This window comes from Coregonus lavaretus (genome assembly GCF_964263955.1).
Source record: "Coregonus lavaretus genome assembly, contig: HAP1_SCAFFOLD_254, whole genome shotgun sequence".
Taxonomy (NCBI): domain Eukaryota; kingdom Metazoa; phylum Chordata; class Actinopteri; order Salmoniformes; family Salmonidae; genus Coregonus; species Coregonus lavaretus.
Window position 1 is genome coordinate 365,188 of NW_028157650.1, and position 15,258 is coordinate 380,445.

The 15,258-nt window shown below is 43.9% G+C and overlaps 2 protein-coding genes across 2 annotated transcripts in view; both read right to left on the reverse strand.

Annotated features, from left to right (window-relative positions):
- LOC311125132 (NLR family CARD domain-containing protein 3-like) overlaps nucleotides 1–15,258 on the reverse strand; it is a gene marked incomplete at its 3' end in the record, with an annotated part of 273,187 nt that overhangs the window by 239,651 nt on the left and 18,278 nt on the right. The gene's annotated exons all lie outside the window — the stretch shown is intronic.
- LOC311125125 (uncharacterized protein) lies at nucleotides 864–15,195 on the reverse strand (the record flags this gene model as incomplete). The annotated part of the gene is made up of 7 exons (XM_084199190.1): nucleotides 864–921; nucleotides 3,018–3,191; nucleotides 4,195–4,368; nucleotides 8,510–8,683; nucleotides 10,625–10,798; nucleotides 14,058–14,223; nucleotides 15,186–15,195. The coding sequence occupies 7 exons, from the start codon at nucleotides 15,193–15,195 to the stop codon at nucleotides 864–866; spliced, it is 930 nt and encodes a 309-aa protein (XP_084055316.1).

Below are 15,258 nucleotides of genomic sequence, written 5' to 3' on the forward strand. Positions count from 1 at the left end.
GCTGGCCAGTCCAGATACACTCCTACTCTGTGGGAGCTCGAGGAGGGGACGTCTATGGTAGTGGACATATTATTGTGACAGGCAGAGTAACCGTTGTCAGAGCAGGTCAGACTCCAGGACTTGTCATTGTATCCAATCCAACAGTCATAACCCCATCCTCTCCTGCTGATTCCTTTATATGTCACTCCTATACCAGCCCCACTCCCACTCCACTCTACCTCCCAGTAACAGCGCCCAGTCAGACCCTCTCTACACAGCACCTGTTCCCAGTCCTCAAATATCTCTGGGTGATCAGGATTCGGCTGCTCCTCTCTCCTCCATGTCACCTTTCTGTTCTCCTCAGACAGAGAGAGGAATCTGTCTACTGTGTTTAGATCCAGTGTGATATCACAGACATCTGATGGATGAAACCAGACACAATATTAGAAATCATCATCATTCACATTAGAATGTTAACTCACTTTTCACTAATTCCTTTAATGTAGATGTTTCTAGGTATCAAAAGGAGAAGTTAAGGTAACTTGAGACTTGTTGAATGATCATATGTTATACTGTATGGTAATATAAAACACACTTATTCCCATTAATTACACACACACACACACACACACACATCCTGAACAAACACAAACACACACACACTGGACACACACACACATCCTGAACACACACAGGAACATGTCACACACAGACACAGACACAAACATTGTCAAAGCAACTCTTTGTAAACTTTGGTGTCCCTGATTTGTGCTTCTGTAGAACTATAGCTGATATTTAATATGACCACGTAAGTAATGATGGTGGTCTTTGACTTTGACTTCACTTGAATTAAGACTTATTCTTAGTCATATTCTTCCCAGCAGTCAACACTCACATTTTCTAAGTCCAGGTTTCATTGTGTTCTCTCCACCATGTTCCACACTGTAGCGGTAAGCAGAAGAACAGACAGTCATTGAGGGATACACCTGAACTCACACACACACACACACACACACACACACACACACACACACACACACACACACACACACACACACACACACACACACACACACACACACACACACACACACACACACACACAGACACACACACACACACACACACACAGTCAGTATATACATTTGTCCAAGTGTGTGTGTGTGTGTGTCCACTGTTTGTGTCCTGTGTGTGTGTGTGTGTGTGTCCAGTGCGTGTGTGTGTGTGTGTGTGTGTGTGTGTGTGTGTGTGTGTTTGTGTGTGTGTGTGTGTGTGTCCAGTTTGTGTCCGGTGTCTGTCCAAGTGTGTGTGTTTGTGTGTCCAGTATGTGTGTGTGTGTCCAGTGTGTGTGTGTGTGTTTTCAGTGTGTTTGTCCAGTGTGTGTGTGTGTGTCCAGTGTGTGTGTGTCCAGTGTGTGTGTGTGTCCAGTATGTGTGTGTGTGTGTGTGTGTGTGTGTTTGTCCAATGTGTGAATGTGTGTCCAGTGTGTGTGTATGTCTAGTGTGTGTGTGTGTGTGTCTAGTGTATGTGTGTGTGTGTGTGTGTCCAGTGAATGTCTGTGTCCAGTGTTTGTGTTTGTGTGTCCAGTGTGTGTGTGTGTGTGTGTGTCTGTGTGTCCAGTGTGAGTAAGTCTTTGTGTTTGTGTCCTTTGTGTGTATGTGTCCAGTGTGTGTGTTTACAGTGTGTGTGTGTGTGTGTGTCCAGTGTGAGTAAGTCTGTGTGTTTTTGTGTTTGTGTGTGTGTCCGGTGTGTGTCCAGTGTGTGTGTGTGTGTGTGTGTGTGTCCAATGTGTGTGTGTCCATTGTGTGTGTGTTTGTCCAGTGTGTGTGTGTGTCCATTGTGTATGTGTGTCCAGTGTGTGTGTGTCCAGTGTGAGTGTGTGTGTGTCCAGTGTGTGTGTTTGTCCAGTGTGTGCGTGTGTGTGTGTCTAGTGTGTGTGTGTGTGTGTCTAGTGTGTGTGTGTCCAGTGTGAGTGTGTGTGCGCGTCCTTTGTGTGTGTGTGTGTGTCCTTTGTGTGTATGTGTCCAGTGTGTGTGTTTACAGTGTTTGTGTGTGTGTGTGTCCAGTGTGAGTAAGTCTGTTTGTTTTTGTGTTTGTGTGTGTGTCCGGTGTGTGTCCAGTGTGTGTGTGTGTGTGTGTGTGTCCAGTGTTAGTGTGTGTGTGTGTCCATTGTGTGTGTGTTTGTCCAGTGTGTGTGTGTGTCCATTGTGTGTGTGTGTCCAGTGTGTGTGTGTCCAGTGTGAGTGTGTGTGTGTCCAGTGTGTGTGTTTGTCCAGTGTGTGCGTGTGTGTGTGTCTAGTGTGTGTGTGTGTGTGTCTAGTGTGTGTGTGTCCAGTGTGAGAGTGTGTGCGCGTCCTTTGTGTGTGTGTGTGTGTCCTTTGTGTGTATGTGTCCAGTGTGTGTGTTTACAGTGTGTGTGTGTGTATATCCAGTGTGTGTGTGTGTGTGTGTCCAGTGTGTATGTGTGTCCAGTGTGTGTGTGGACAAACACACACACCCACGACACACACACACACACACACTGGACACACACAGACACTCACACACACAGGACAAACACACACACACACCGGACACACACACACCGGACACACACACACACTGGACACACACACACACACACACTGGACACACACACACACACACACACACACACACACACACACTGGACAAACACACACACTGGACACACAAACACTCACACACACACTAGACACACACACACACACACTAGACAAAGTTTGTGTTTGTCCTGTGTGTGAGTGTGTGTGTGTATCCAGTGTGTGTGTGTGTGTATCCAGTGTGTGTGTGTGTGTGTGTTCAGTGTGTGTCCAGTGTGTGTGTACAGTGTGTGTTCACACACACACACACACACACACACACACACACACACACACACACACACACACACACACACACACACACACACACACAGTCTTTATATAACTTAGTCCAAGTGGTGGTCAGAATGTTTGTCTTAACTAGCCTGATAACTCCAACATGTCTGATATGAACATTGACATAAACCCTCTACATACTTGAGTTTCTCCAGTCTGCAGTGTGGATCCTCCAGTCCAGCAGAGAGCAGTCTGACTCCTGAGTCTCCTGGGTAATTGTAGCTCAGGTCCAGCTCTCTAAGGTGTGAGGGGTTTGACTTCAGAGCTGAGACCAGAGAAGCACAGCCTTCCTCTGTGACTAGACAGCCTGACAGCCTGCAAAGAGTCAAATCATATTAAAACCACACTGCTATTCTTTGGAGGTGAAAATAGTGGCAGTATATTATTTCAACATATTCAGATACATCAGTGTCCTGAAACCTGACATATATATTCATAAATTAATGTATCATTATTAACAATGACAAATGATCGAAGTATTGCTTGTAGAGAGAAAAATGCATATTACAAATATTTGAGTAGACTGACCAGAGAAGTTTAAAAAACAGTATCAGTCAAAAGACAGACAGTGAGGTATCAGATTTAGATTGTATTGAGTATACAGTCCACACCATATCTATTTTGACAGTGAAGCTAACATTTTAAATGTGGCTCTATACTCCAACATTTTGGATTTGAGATCAAATGTTTCATATGAGGTGACAGTATATAATGTCACCTTTTATTTGAGGATATTTTAATACATATCTGTTTCACCGTTTAGAAATGAAAGCACTTTATGTATCTAGTCCTCCCGTTTGAAGAAGTCATAAGTATTCTGACCAATTCACTTATAGTGTATTAAAGTAGTCAAAAGTTTCGTAGTTGGTTCCAAACTCGTTGGTTGCATTTGCAGTATGTTTTGGTTGTGTTTTGGGTTATGTTTTGTCCAATAGTAACTGAATGGTGGATGATGACTGGAGTAATTTTCTAAGTGAGTAAATAACATGTTTCTAAACACTACTAAATGAATCCTGATGATCCCGTGATTAAGAAAAATCATGATTGAATCATGAATAATAATGAGTGAGAGAGTTACAGAATCTACAACAAAACATGCTAACCTCTCACCATTAACATCAAATAAAAGGTGACATTCTGTACTGTTGCCTAATATGAAACATTATATCTCAAATCCAAAATGCTGGAGCATATCACCAAATGTAAAACTGTAAACTTCACTGTCCAAACACATATGGTGTGGACTATGTGTGCCTGGTAAACACATGTGGATCTGGTGAACAGTTATCACTTGTTGACCAACTACAGGAATACTGACCTCAGAGTCTCCAGTTTACAGTGGGGATTCCCCAGTCCAGCAGAGAGCAGCTTCACTCCTGAATCCTTCAGGTCATTGTTACTCAGATCCAGCTCTCTCAGGTGTGAGGGGTTTGACTTCAGAGCTGAGACCAGAGAAGCACAGCCTTCCTCTGTGACTAGACAGCCTGACAGCCTGCAAAGAGTCAAATCATATTAAAACCACACTGCAATTCTTTGGTGGTGAAAATAGTGGCAGTATATTTTTTCAACATTTTCATTTATACCAGTGTCACGCCCTGGCTCTGGGGACTCTGAAATGTTGAGCCAGGGTGTGGATTTTCTATGTTTAGTTTTCACTGTGTAGCTTCTATGTTGTGTTTTCTATGTTTTGGTTTCTGTTCTAGATCGTATAGATCTATGTTGGGCAGGGTGGTTCCCAATCAGAGGCAGCTGTTGCTCGTTGTCTCTGATTGGGAGCCATACTTAGGTAGGCTGTTTTCATATGTTCTTGGTGGGATCTTGTTCCTTTTGGTTTGTACCGTTGGACTTCACGTATCGTTTGTTGTTTTGTTTATCGTGTGTGCACTTAATAAAATAAGATGTACGAATATCACGCTGCGCCTTGGTCCTCCTCCTTCGACGTTCGTTACAGAAGATCCCTCCACACCAGGACCAAGCAGCGTGTCCAGGAGCACACGCAGGAGGTAACATTAGTAGATGTCCTCCTCGGTTGGGGGCAGATTACGGAGGAGGAGGCCGTCCGTTGCCGGAGGGCTATGAAGGGGGAGACCCAGGCAGGAGAGGAGAAGCGGTGCCAACCGGGCCATGGTCGGACAGGCGAGAGGCACCCCCAAAACATTTTTAGGGGGGGCACATGGCATGGACGACGGGGCTGCTGGAGGCAGAGAAGGGGCGAGTTCGTGGACGAGGAGAGAAGGCCACCGGATTACGGGAGCCATTGGTGAGAAAAGGGAAGGAAGATGTAGAGGCACGGCGAGAGGTACTGAGGTGTATTGCCAGTCCGGTCCGGCCCGTTCCTGATCCCCGTTTCAGGCCAGAGGTGTGTGTTCCCAGTACGGTCCGGCCTGTTCCTGTCCCTCGCACCAAGCCTACGGTGCGCGTCGCCAGCCCGGCCTGTTCCTGCTCCCCGCACCAAGCCAATGGTGCGCGTTGCCAGCCCGGCCCGGCCTGTACCTGCTCCCTGCACCAAGCCAATGGTGCGCGTCGCCAGCCCGGCCCGGCCTGTTCCTGCTCCCCGCACCAAGCTAATGGTGCACGTCGCCAGCCCGGCCCGGCCTGTTCCTGTCCCTCGCACCAAGCCTATGGTGCGCGTTGCGAGCCCGGCCCGGCCTGTTCCTGCTCCCCGCACCAAGCCTATGGTGCGCGTTGCGAGCCCGGCCCGGCCTGTTCCTGCTCCCCGCACCAAGCTAATGGTGCGCGTCGCCAGCCCGGCCCGGACTGCTCCCCGCACCAAGCCTACGGTGCGCGTCGCCAGCCCGGCCCGGCCTGTTCCTGCTCTCCGCACCAAGCCAATGGTGCGCGTCGCCAGCCCGGCCCGGCCTGTTCCTGCTCCCCGCACCAAGCCTACGGTGCGCGTCGCCAGCCCGGCCCGGCCCATTCCTGCTCCACGCACCAAGCCAGGGGTGCGCATCGTCAGCCCGGTACGGCCCGTGCCTGCTCCCCGCACCAAGCTAGGGGTGCGCATCGTCAGCCCGGTCCGGCCCGTTCCTGCTCCACGCACCAAGCCAGGGGTGCGCATCGTCAGCCCGGTCCGGCCCGTTCCTGCTCCACGCACCAAGCCAGGGGTGCGCGTCGTCAGTCCGGCACAACCCGTGCCTGGGTCACCGGTGCCTGGTCAGGTACCGGTCAGCTGCTCCACACCGGAGCCTAAGCAATCCGCTCCTACGATGTCCAGTCCAGCTCCAGCCAGCGGGGCCAGACCGGACCAGGGGCGCTATGGGGGGATTGTTGGAGGGTGGTGGTCTAGCCCGGAGCCGGAACCGCCTCCGAGGAGGAATGCCCAACCGGCCCTCCCCTGTTTGGTTTATGTTTGGGCGCGGTCGCAGTCCGCGCCTTTAGGGGGGGGGGTACTGTCACGCCCTGGCTCTGGGACTCTATATGTTGAGCCAGGGTGTGGATTTTCTATGTTTAGTTTTCACTGTGTAGCTTCTATGTTGTGTTTTCTATGTTTTGGTTTCTGTTCTAGATCGTATAGATCTATGTTGGGCAGGGTGGTTCCCAATCAGAGGCAGCTGTTGCTCGTTGTCTCTGATTGGGAGCCATACTTAGGTAGGCTGTTTTCATATGTTCTTTGTGGGATCTTGTTCCTTTTGGTTTGTACCGTTGGACTTCACGTATCGTTTGTTGTTTTGTTTATCGTGTGTGCACTTAATAAAATAAGATGTACGAATATCACGCTGCGCCTTGGTCCTCCTCCTTCGACGTTCGTGACAACCAGTGTCCTGAAACCTGCCATATATATATTATTATTCGAAAAAATCATAGTATTGTGTGTAGAGAGAAAAATGCATTTTACAAACATTTAAGTAGACTGACCAGAGCAGTTTAAAAAACAGTATCAGTCAAAAGACAGACAGTGAGGTATCAGATTTAGATTGTATTGAGTATACAGTCCACACCATATCTATTTTGACAGTGAAGCTAACATTTTAAATGTGGCTCTATACTCCAGCATTTTGGATTTCAGATCAAATGTTTCATATGAGGTGACAGTATATAATGTCACCTTTTATTTGAGGGTATTTTCATACATATCTGTTTCACCGTTTAGAAATGAAAGCACTTTATGTATCTAGTCCCCCCATTTGAAGAAGTCCTAAGTATTCTGACCAATTCACTTATAGTGTATTGAAGTAGTCAAAAGTTGAGTATTTGGTCTCAAACTCGTTGGTTGCATTTGCAGTTTGTTTTGGTTGTGTTTTGGGTTATGTTTTGTCCAATAGTAACTGAATGGTGGATGATGACTGGATTAATCTTCTTTCTAAGTGAGTAGATAACATGTTTCTAAACACTACTAAATGAATCCTGATGATGACCTGAAGAACAATCATGAATGAATCATGAATTATAATGAGTGAGAAAGTTACAGAGGTTACAACAAAACATTCTAACCTCTCACCATTACCAATAACAGAGGGGGTATGATCCTTGTTCCTCTGTAACTTTCTCATTCATCATCATTCACGTTTCATTCATGATTATTCATAATCATGGTAGCATCCACATGAATGTAGAAGTGTTCAGAAACATCTTCTATTCTTACTGACAATACAAGTGAAGTGACTCCAAAATGACAGGACATTATTCACCATTCAGCTCCTATCGGGAAAAACATCATCCAAAACACAACCAAGACAAACTGCAAATGTATTCAATAAGTTTGTAGAATCACAAGCTTGATGTAATCACCACAGGCAAGGAATATGTTACCAAATACTAAACGTTTGACTAAATTAATCCTAGTGTGTGTGTTTGTGTGTCCAGTGTGTGTGTACAGCGGCAGGTGTGTGTATGGCGGCAGGTAGCTTAGTGGGTAAGAGCGTTGTGCCAGTAACCGAAAGGTCGCTGGTTCTAATCCCTGAGCCGACTAGGTGAAAAATCTGTTGATGTGCCCTTGAGCAAGGCACTTAACCCTAATTGCTCCTGTAAGTCGCTCTGGATAAGAGCGTCTGCTAAATGACTAAAATGTAAATGTAAAATGTACAGCGTGTGTGTCCAGTGTGTGTGTGTGTGTGTCCAGTGCGTATGTGTGTGTCCAGTGTGTGTGTGTGTGTGTGTTTCCAGGTTGTGAGTGTCCAGTGTGTATGTGTGTAAAATGTGTGTGCGGGTGTGTCCAGTGTGTGTCAAGTGTGTCCAGTGTGTGTCCAGTGTGTCAGTGTGTCCAGTGTGTGTGAACCAAAACAAACTACAAATGCATTCAAAAGGTTTGTAGATTCACAAGCTTGATGTAATCACTGCAGGTAAGGAATATGGGACCAAATACTAAACTTATGACTACTTTAATACAATATAAGTGAATATGTCTAAATTATTACGACTTTTTCAAATGGGAGAACTAGATACATAAAGTGCTTTCATTTCTAAACAGTAACACAGATATGTATGAAAATATCCTCAAATAAAAGGTGACATTATATACTGTCACCTCATATGAAACATTCTATCTAGAATCCAAAATGCTGGAGTATATCACCAAATGTAAAACTGTAAGCTTCACTGTCCAAACACATATGGTGTGGACTATGTGTGCCTGGTAAACACATGTGTATCTGGTGAACAGTTATCACTTGTTGACCAACTACAGGAATACTGACCTCAGAGTCTCCAGTTTACAGTGGGGATTCCCCAGTCCAGCAGAGAGCAGCTTCACTCCTGAATCCTTCAGGTCATTGTTACTCAGATCCAGCTCTCTCAGGTGTGAGGGGTTTGACTTCAGAGCTGAGACCAGAGAAGCACAGCCTTCCTCTGTGACTAGACAGCCTGACAGTCTGCAAAGAGTCAAATCATATTAAAACCACACTGCTATTCTTTGGTGGTGAAAATAGTGGCAGTATATTTTTTTCAACATTTTCATTAATACCAGTGTCCTGAAACCTGCCATATATATATTATTATTAGAAAAAATCATAATATTGTGTGTAGAGAGAAAAATGCATATTACAAATATTTGAGTAGACTGACCAGAGCAGTTTAAAAAGCAGTATCAGTCCAAAGACAGACAGTGAGGTATCAGATTTAGATTGTATTGAGTATACAGTCCACACCATATCTAGTTTGACAGTGAAGCTAACATTTTTAATGAAAGCACTTTATGTATCTAGTCCCCCCATTTGAAGAAGTCATAAGTATTCTGACCAATTCACTTATAGTGTATTAAAGTAGTCAAAAGTTGAGTATTTGGTCCCAAACTCGTTGTTTGCATTTGCAGTTTGTTTTGGTTGTGTTTTGGGTTATGTTTTGCCCGATAGTAACTGAATGGTGGATGATGTCTGGAGTAATTTTCTGTCTAAGTGAGTAGATAACATGTTTCTAAACACTACTAAATTAATCCTGATGATGACATGATTAAGAAAAATCATGAATGAATCATGAACAATTATGAATGAGAATGTTACAGAGGCTACAACAAAACATACTAACCTCTCACCATTACCAATAACAGAGGGGGTATGGTCCTTGTTCCTCTGTAACTTTCTCATTCATCATCATTCACGATTCATTCATGATTATTCATAATCATGGTAGCATCCACATGAATGTAGAAGTGTTCAGAAACATCTTACATTTACATTTTAGTCATTTAGCAGACGCTCTTATCCAGAGCGACTTACAGTTAGTGCATACATTATTTTTTATACCCCCCGTGGGAATCGAACCTACAACCCTGGCGTTGCAAACGCCATGCTCTACCAACTGAGCTACATCCCTGCCGGCCATTCCCTCCCCTACCCTGGACAACGCTGGGCCAATTGTGCGCCACCCCATGGGTCTCCCGGTCGCGGCCGGCTACGACAGAGCCTGGATTCGAACCAGGATCTCTAGTGACACAGCTAGCACTGCGATGCAGTGCCTTAGACCACTGCGCCACTCGGGAGACAAACTGAATCTTCTATTCTTACTGACAATACAAGTGAAGTGACTCCAAAATGACAGGACAAATTTCACCATTCAATTTCTATTGGGAAAAACATAATCCAAAACACAACCAAGACAAACTGCAAATGTATTCAACAAGTTTGTAGATTCACAAGCTTGATGTAATCACTAAAGGCAAAGAATATTCAAAGACCAAACACTAAACTTTGGACTAAATTAATTTGTCCAAATACTTATGACTTTTTCAAATGGTAGAACTAGAGAACTACATACATTAAGTGCTTTCATATCGAAACGGTAAAACAGGTATGTATGAATACCCTCAAATAAAAGGTGACATTCTGTACTGTCACCTAATATGAAACATTCTATCTCAAATCCAAGATGCTGGAGTATAGCGCCAAATGTAAAACTGTAAGCTTCACTGTCCAAACACATATGGTGTGGACTATGTGTGCCTGGTAAACACATGTGGATCTGGTAAACAGTTATTACATTACATTTACATTTTAGTCATTTAGCAGACACTTTTATCCAGAGCGACTCACAGTTAGTGCATACATTATTTTATCGAACCCACAACCCTGGCGTTGCAAACGCCATGCTCTACCAACTGAGCTACATCCCCTGCTGGCCATTCCCTCCCCTACCCTGGACGACGCTGGGCCAATTGTGTGCGCCGCCCCATGGGTCTCCCGGTCGCGGCCGGCAACGACAGAGCCTGGATTCGAACCAGGATCTCTAGTGGCACAGCTAGCACTGCGATGCAGTGCCTTTGACCACTGCGCCACTCAGTATTCCTGTGGTTGTTGACCAACTACAGGAATACTGACCTCAGAGTCTCCAGTTTACAGTGGGGATTCCCCAGTCCAGCAGAGTGCAGCTTCACTCCTGAATCCTTCAGGTCATTGTTACTCAGGTCCAGCTCTCTCAGGTGTGAGGGGTTTGACTTCAGAGCTGAGACCAGAGAAGCACAGCCTTCCTCTGTGACTAGACAGTGTGACAGCCTGCAAAGAGTAAAATCATATTAAAATCACACTGCTATTCTTTGGCGGTGAAAATAGTGGCAGTGTATTTTTTTCAACATATTCAGATATATCAGTGTCCTGAAACCTGACATATCTATTAATAAATTAATGTATAATTATTAGAAATTATCAGATTATTGCTTCTAGGTAGAAACATGTTATAAATTGATTTGCATTTTAATGAGGGAAATAAGTAGTTGACCCCCTCTCAATCAGAAAGATTTCTGGCTCACAGATGTATTTTATACAGGTAACGAGCTGAGATTAGGAGCACACTATTAAAGGGAGTGCTCCTAATCTCAGCTTGTTACCTGTATAAAAGACACCTGTCCACAGAAGCAATCAATCAATCAGATTCCAAACTCTCCACCATGGCCAAGACCAAAGAGCTCTCCAAGGATGTCAGGGACAAGATTGTAGTCCTACACAAGGCTGGAATGGTCTACAAGACCATCGCCAAACAATTGGTGAGAAGGTGACAACAGTTGGTGCGATTATTCGCAAATGGAAGAAACACAAAAGAACTGTCAATCTCCCTCGGCCTGGGGCTCCATGCAAGATCTCACCTCGTGGAGTTGCTATGCTTATGAGAACAGTGAGGAATCAGCCCAGAACTACACGGGAGGATCTTGTCAATGATCCCAAGGCAGCTGGGACCATAGTCACCAAGAAAACAATTGGTAACACACTATGCCAGGGTTCTTCAATTCCGGTCCTGGAGGGCCGAAACACCTCTGTTTTTCATCCTCTCCTTCTAATCAGGGCCTAATTCAGACCTGGGACACCAGGTGAGTGCAATTAACTACCAGGTAGAAATAAAAAACAGAAGTGTTTCGGCCCTCCAGGACCGGAATTGAAGAACCCTGCACTATGCCGTGAAAGGACTGAAATCCTGCAGCGCCCACAAGGTCCCCCTGCTCAAGAAAGCACTTATACAGGCCCGTCTGAAGTTTGCCAATGAACATCTTAATGATTCAGAGGAGAACTGGGTGAAAGTATTGTGGTCAGATGAGACCAAAAACGAGGTATTTGGCATCAACTTAACTCGCGGGATTGGAGGAGGAGGAATGCTGCCTATGACCCCAAGAACACCATCCCCACCGTCAAACATGGAGGTGGAAACATTATGCTTTGGGGGTGTTTTTCTGCTAAGGGGACAGGACAACTTCACCGCATCAAAGGGACGATGGACAGGGGCCATGTACCGTCAAATCTTGGATGAGAACCTCCTTCCCTCAGTCAGGGCATTGAAAATGGGTCGTGAATGGGTATTCCAGCATGACAATGACCCAAAACACACGGCCAAGGCAACAAAGGAGTGGCTGAAGAAGAAGCACATTAAGGTCCTGGAGTGGCCTAGCCAGTCTCCAGACCTTAATCCCATAGAAAATCTGTGGAGGGAGCTGAAGATTCGAGTTGCCAAACGTCAGCCTCAAAAACGTAATGACTTGGAGAAGATCTGCAAAGAGGAGTGGGACAAAATCCCTCCTGAGATGTGTGCAAACCTGGTGGCCAACTACAAGAAACGTCTGACCTCTGATTGCCAACAAGGGTTATGCCACCAAGTACTAAGTCATGTTTTGCAGAGGGGTCAAATACTTATTTCCCTCATTAAAATGCAAATCAATTTATAACATTTTTGACATGCGTTTTTCCAGATTTCTTTATTGTTATTCTGTCTCTCACTGTTCAAAAAAACCTACCATTAAAATTATAGACTGATCATGTCTTTGTCAGTGGGCAAACGTACAAAATCAGCAGGGGATCAAATACTTTTTTCCCTCACTGTATAGTACAAATATTTGAGAAGTCTGACCAGAGCAGTTTAAAAAGCAGTATCAGTCAAAAGATAGACAGTGAGGTATCAGATTTAGATTGCATTGAGTATACAGTCCACACCATATCTATTTTGACAGAGAAGCTAACATTTTAAATGAAAGCACTTTATGTATCTAGTCCCCCCATTTGAAGAAGTCAAAAGTATTCTGACCAATTCACTTCAAGTGTATTAAAGTAGTCAAAGGTTTAGTATTTGGTCCCAAACTCGTTGGTTGCATTTGCAGTTTGTCTTTGTTGTGTTTTGGGTTATGTTTTGCCCAATAGTAACTGAATGGTGGATGATGACTGGATTAATCTTCTGTCTAAGTGAGTAGATAACATGTTTCTAAACATTACTAAATTAATCCTGATGATGCCATGATTAACAAAAATCATGAATGAATCATGAACAATTATGAATGAGAAAGATACAGAGGCTACAACAAAACATGCTAACCTCTCACCATTACCAATAACAGAGGGGGTATGTGTCACACCCGGGCTCTGGGACTCTATATATTGAGCCAGGGTGTGGTAATTCTATGTGTTGTATTTCTATGTTGGCCTGTGTGGCTCCCAATCAAAGGCAACGAGTGTCAGCTGTCGTTGGTTGTCTCTGATTGGGAGTCATATTTAAACTGTCTGTTTTCCCTTTGTTTTTGTGGGATCTTGTTTCAAGTTGGTTGTGGTAGACCGTGAACTGTCACGTTATCGTTTTGTTGTTTTGTCGTGTATCGCCTAATAAAGAGTATGTTTGCCTGCAACGCTGTGCCTTGGTCCTCCTCTCTTACCGACGATCGTGACAGTATGATCCTTGTTCCTCTGTAACTTTCTCATTCATCATTACTCACGATTCATTCATGATTATTCATAATCATGGTAGCATTCACATGAATGTAGAAGTGTTCAGAAACATCTTCTATTCTTACTGACAATACAAGTGAAGTGACTCCAAAATGACAGGACATTATTCACCATTCAGTTTCTATTGGGAAAAACATAATCCAAAACACAACCAAGACAAACTGCAAATGTATTCAACAAGTTTGTAGATTCACAAGCTTGATGTAATCACTAAAGGCAAAGAATATTCAAAGACCAAACACTAAACTTTGGACCAAATTAAATTGTCCAAATACTTATGACTTTTTCAAAAGGTAGAACTAGAGAACTACATACAGTGCTTTCATTTCTAAACAGTAACACAGATATGTATGAATACCCTCAAATAAAAAGTGACATTCTATACGGTCGCCTAATATGAAACAATTTCAAATCCAAAATGCTGGAGCATAGCGCCAAATTTAAAACGGTAAACTTCACTGTACAAACACATAAGGTGTGGACTATGTGTGCCTGGTAAACACATGTGGATCTGGTGAACAGTTATCACTTGTTGACCAACTACAGGAATACTGACCTCAGAGTCTCCAGTTTACAGTGGGGATTCCCCAGTCCAGCAGAGAGCAGCTTCACTCCTGAATCCTTCAGGTCATTGTTACTCAGATCCAGCTCTCTCAGGTGTGAGGGGTTTGACTTCAGAGCTGAGACCAGAGAAGCACAGCCTTTCTCTGTGACTAGACAGCCTGACAGCCTGCAAAGAGTAAAATCATATTAAAACCACACTGCAATTCTTTGGTGGTGAAAATAGTGGCAGTATATTTTTTCAACATTTTCATTTATACCAGTGTCCTGAAACCTGCCATATATATATCATTATTAGAAAAATCATAATATTGTGTGTAGAGAGAAAAATGCATATTACAAATATTTGAGTAGACTGACCAGAGCAGTTTAAAAAGCAGTATCAGTCAAAAGACAGACAGTGAGGTATCAGTTTTAGATTGTATTGAGTATACAGTCCACACCATATCTATTTTGACATTGAAGATAACATTTTAAATGTGGCTCTGTACTCCAGCATATTGGATTTGAGATCAAATGTTTCAGATGAGGTGACAGTATATAATGTCACCTTTTATTTGAGGGTATTTTCATACATATCTGTTTCACCGTTTAGAAATGAAAGCACTTTATTACATTTACGTCATTTAGCAGACGCTCTTATCCAGAGCGACTTCCAGGAGCAATTAGGGTTAAGTGCCTTGCTTAAGGGCACATCGACAGATTTTTCACCTAGTCGGCTCGGGGATTAGAACCAGCGACGTTACGGTTACTGGCACAACGCTCTTACCCACTAAGCTACCTGCCGCCCCAGTAGTGTAGAAGGACAATGGCAGTCCCCCCATTTGAAGAAGTCATAAGTATTCTGACCAATTCACTTATAGTGCATTAAAGTAGTCAAAAGTTGAGTATTTGGTTGTAAACTCGTGTTTGCATTTGCAGTTTGTTTTGGTTGTGTTTTGGGTTATGTTTTGCCCAATAGTAACTAAATGGTGGATGATGACTGGAGTAATTTTCTGTCTAAGTGAAGTTTCTAAACACTACTAAATTAATCATGATGATGCCTTGATTAAGAAAAATCATGAATGAATCATGAATAATAATGAATGAGAAAGTTACAGAGGCTACAACAAAACATGCTAACCTCTCACCATTATCAATAACAGATGGGGTATGATCCTTGTTCCTCTGTAACATTCTCATTCATCATCATTCAC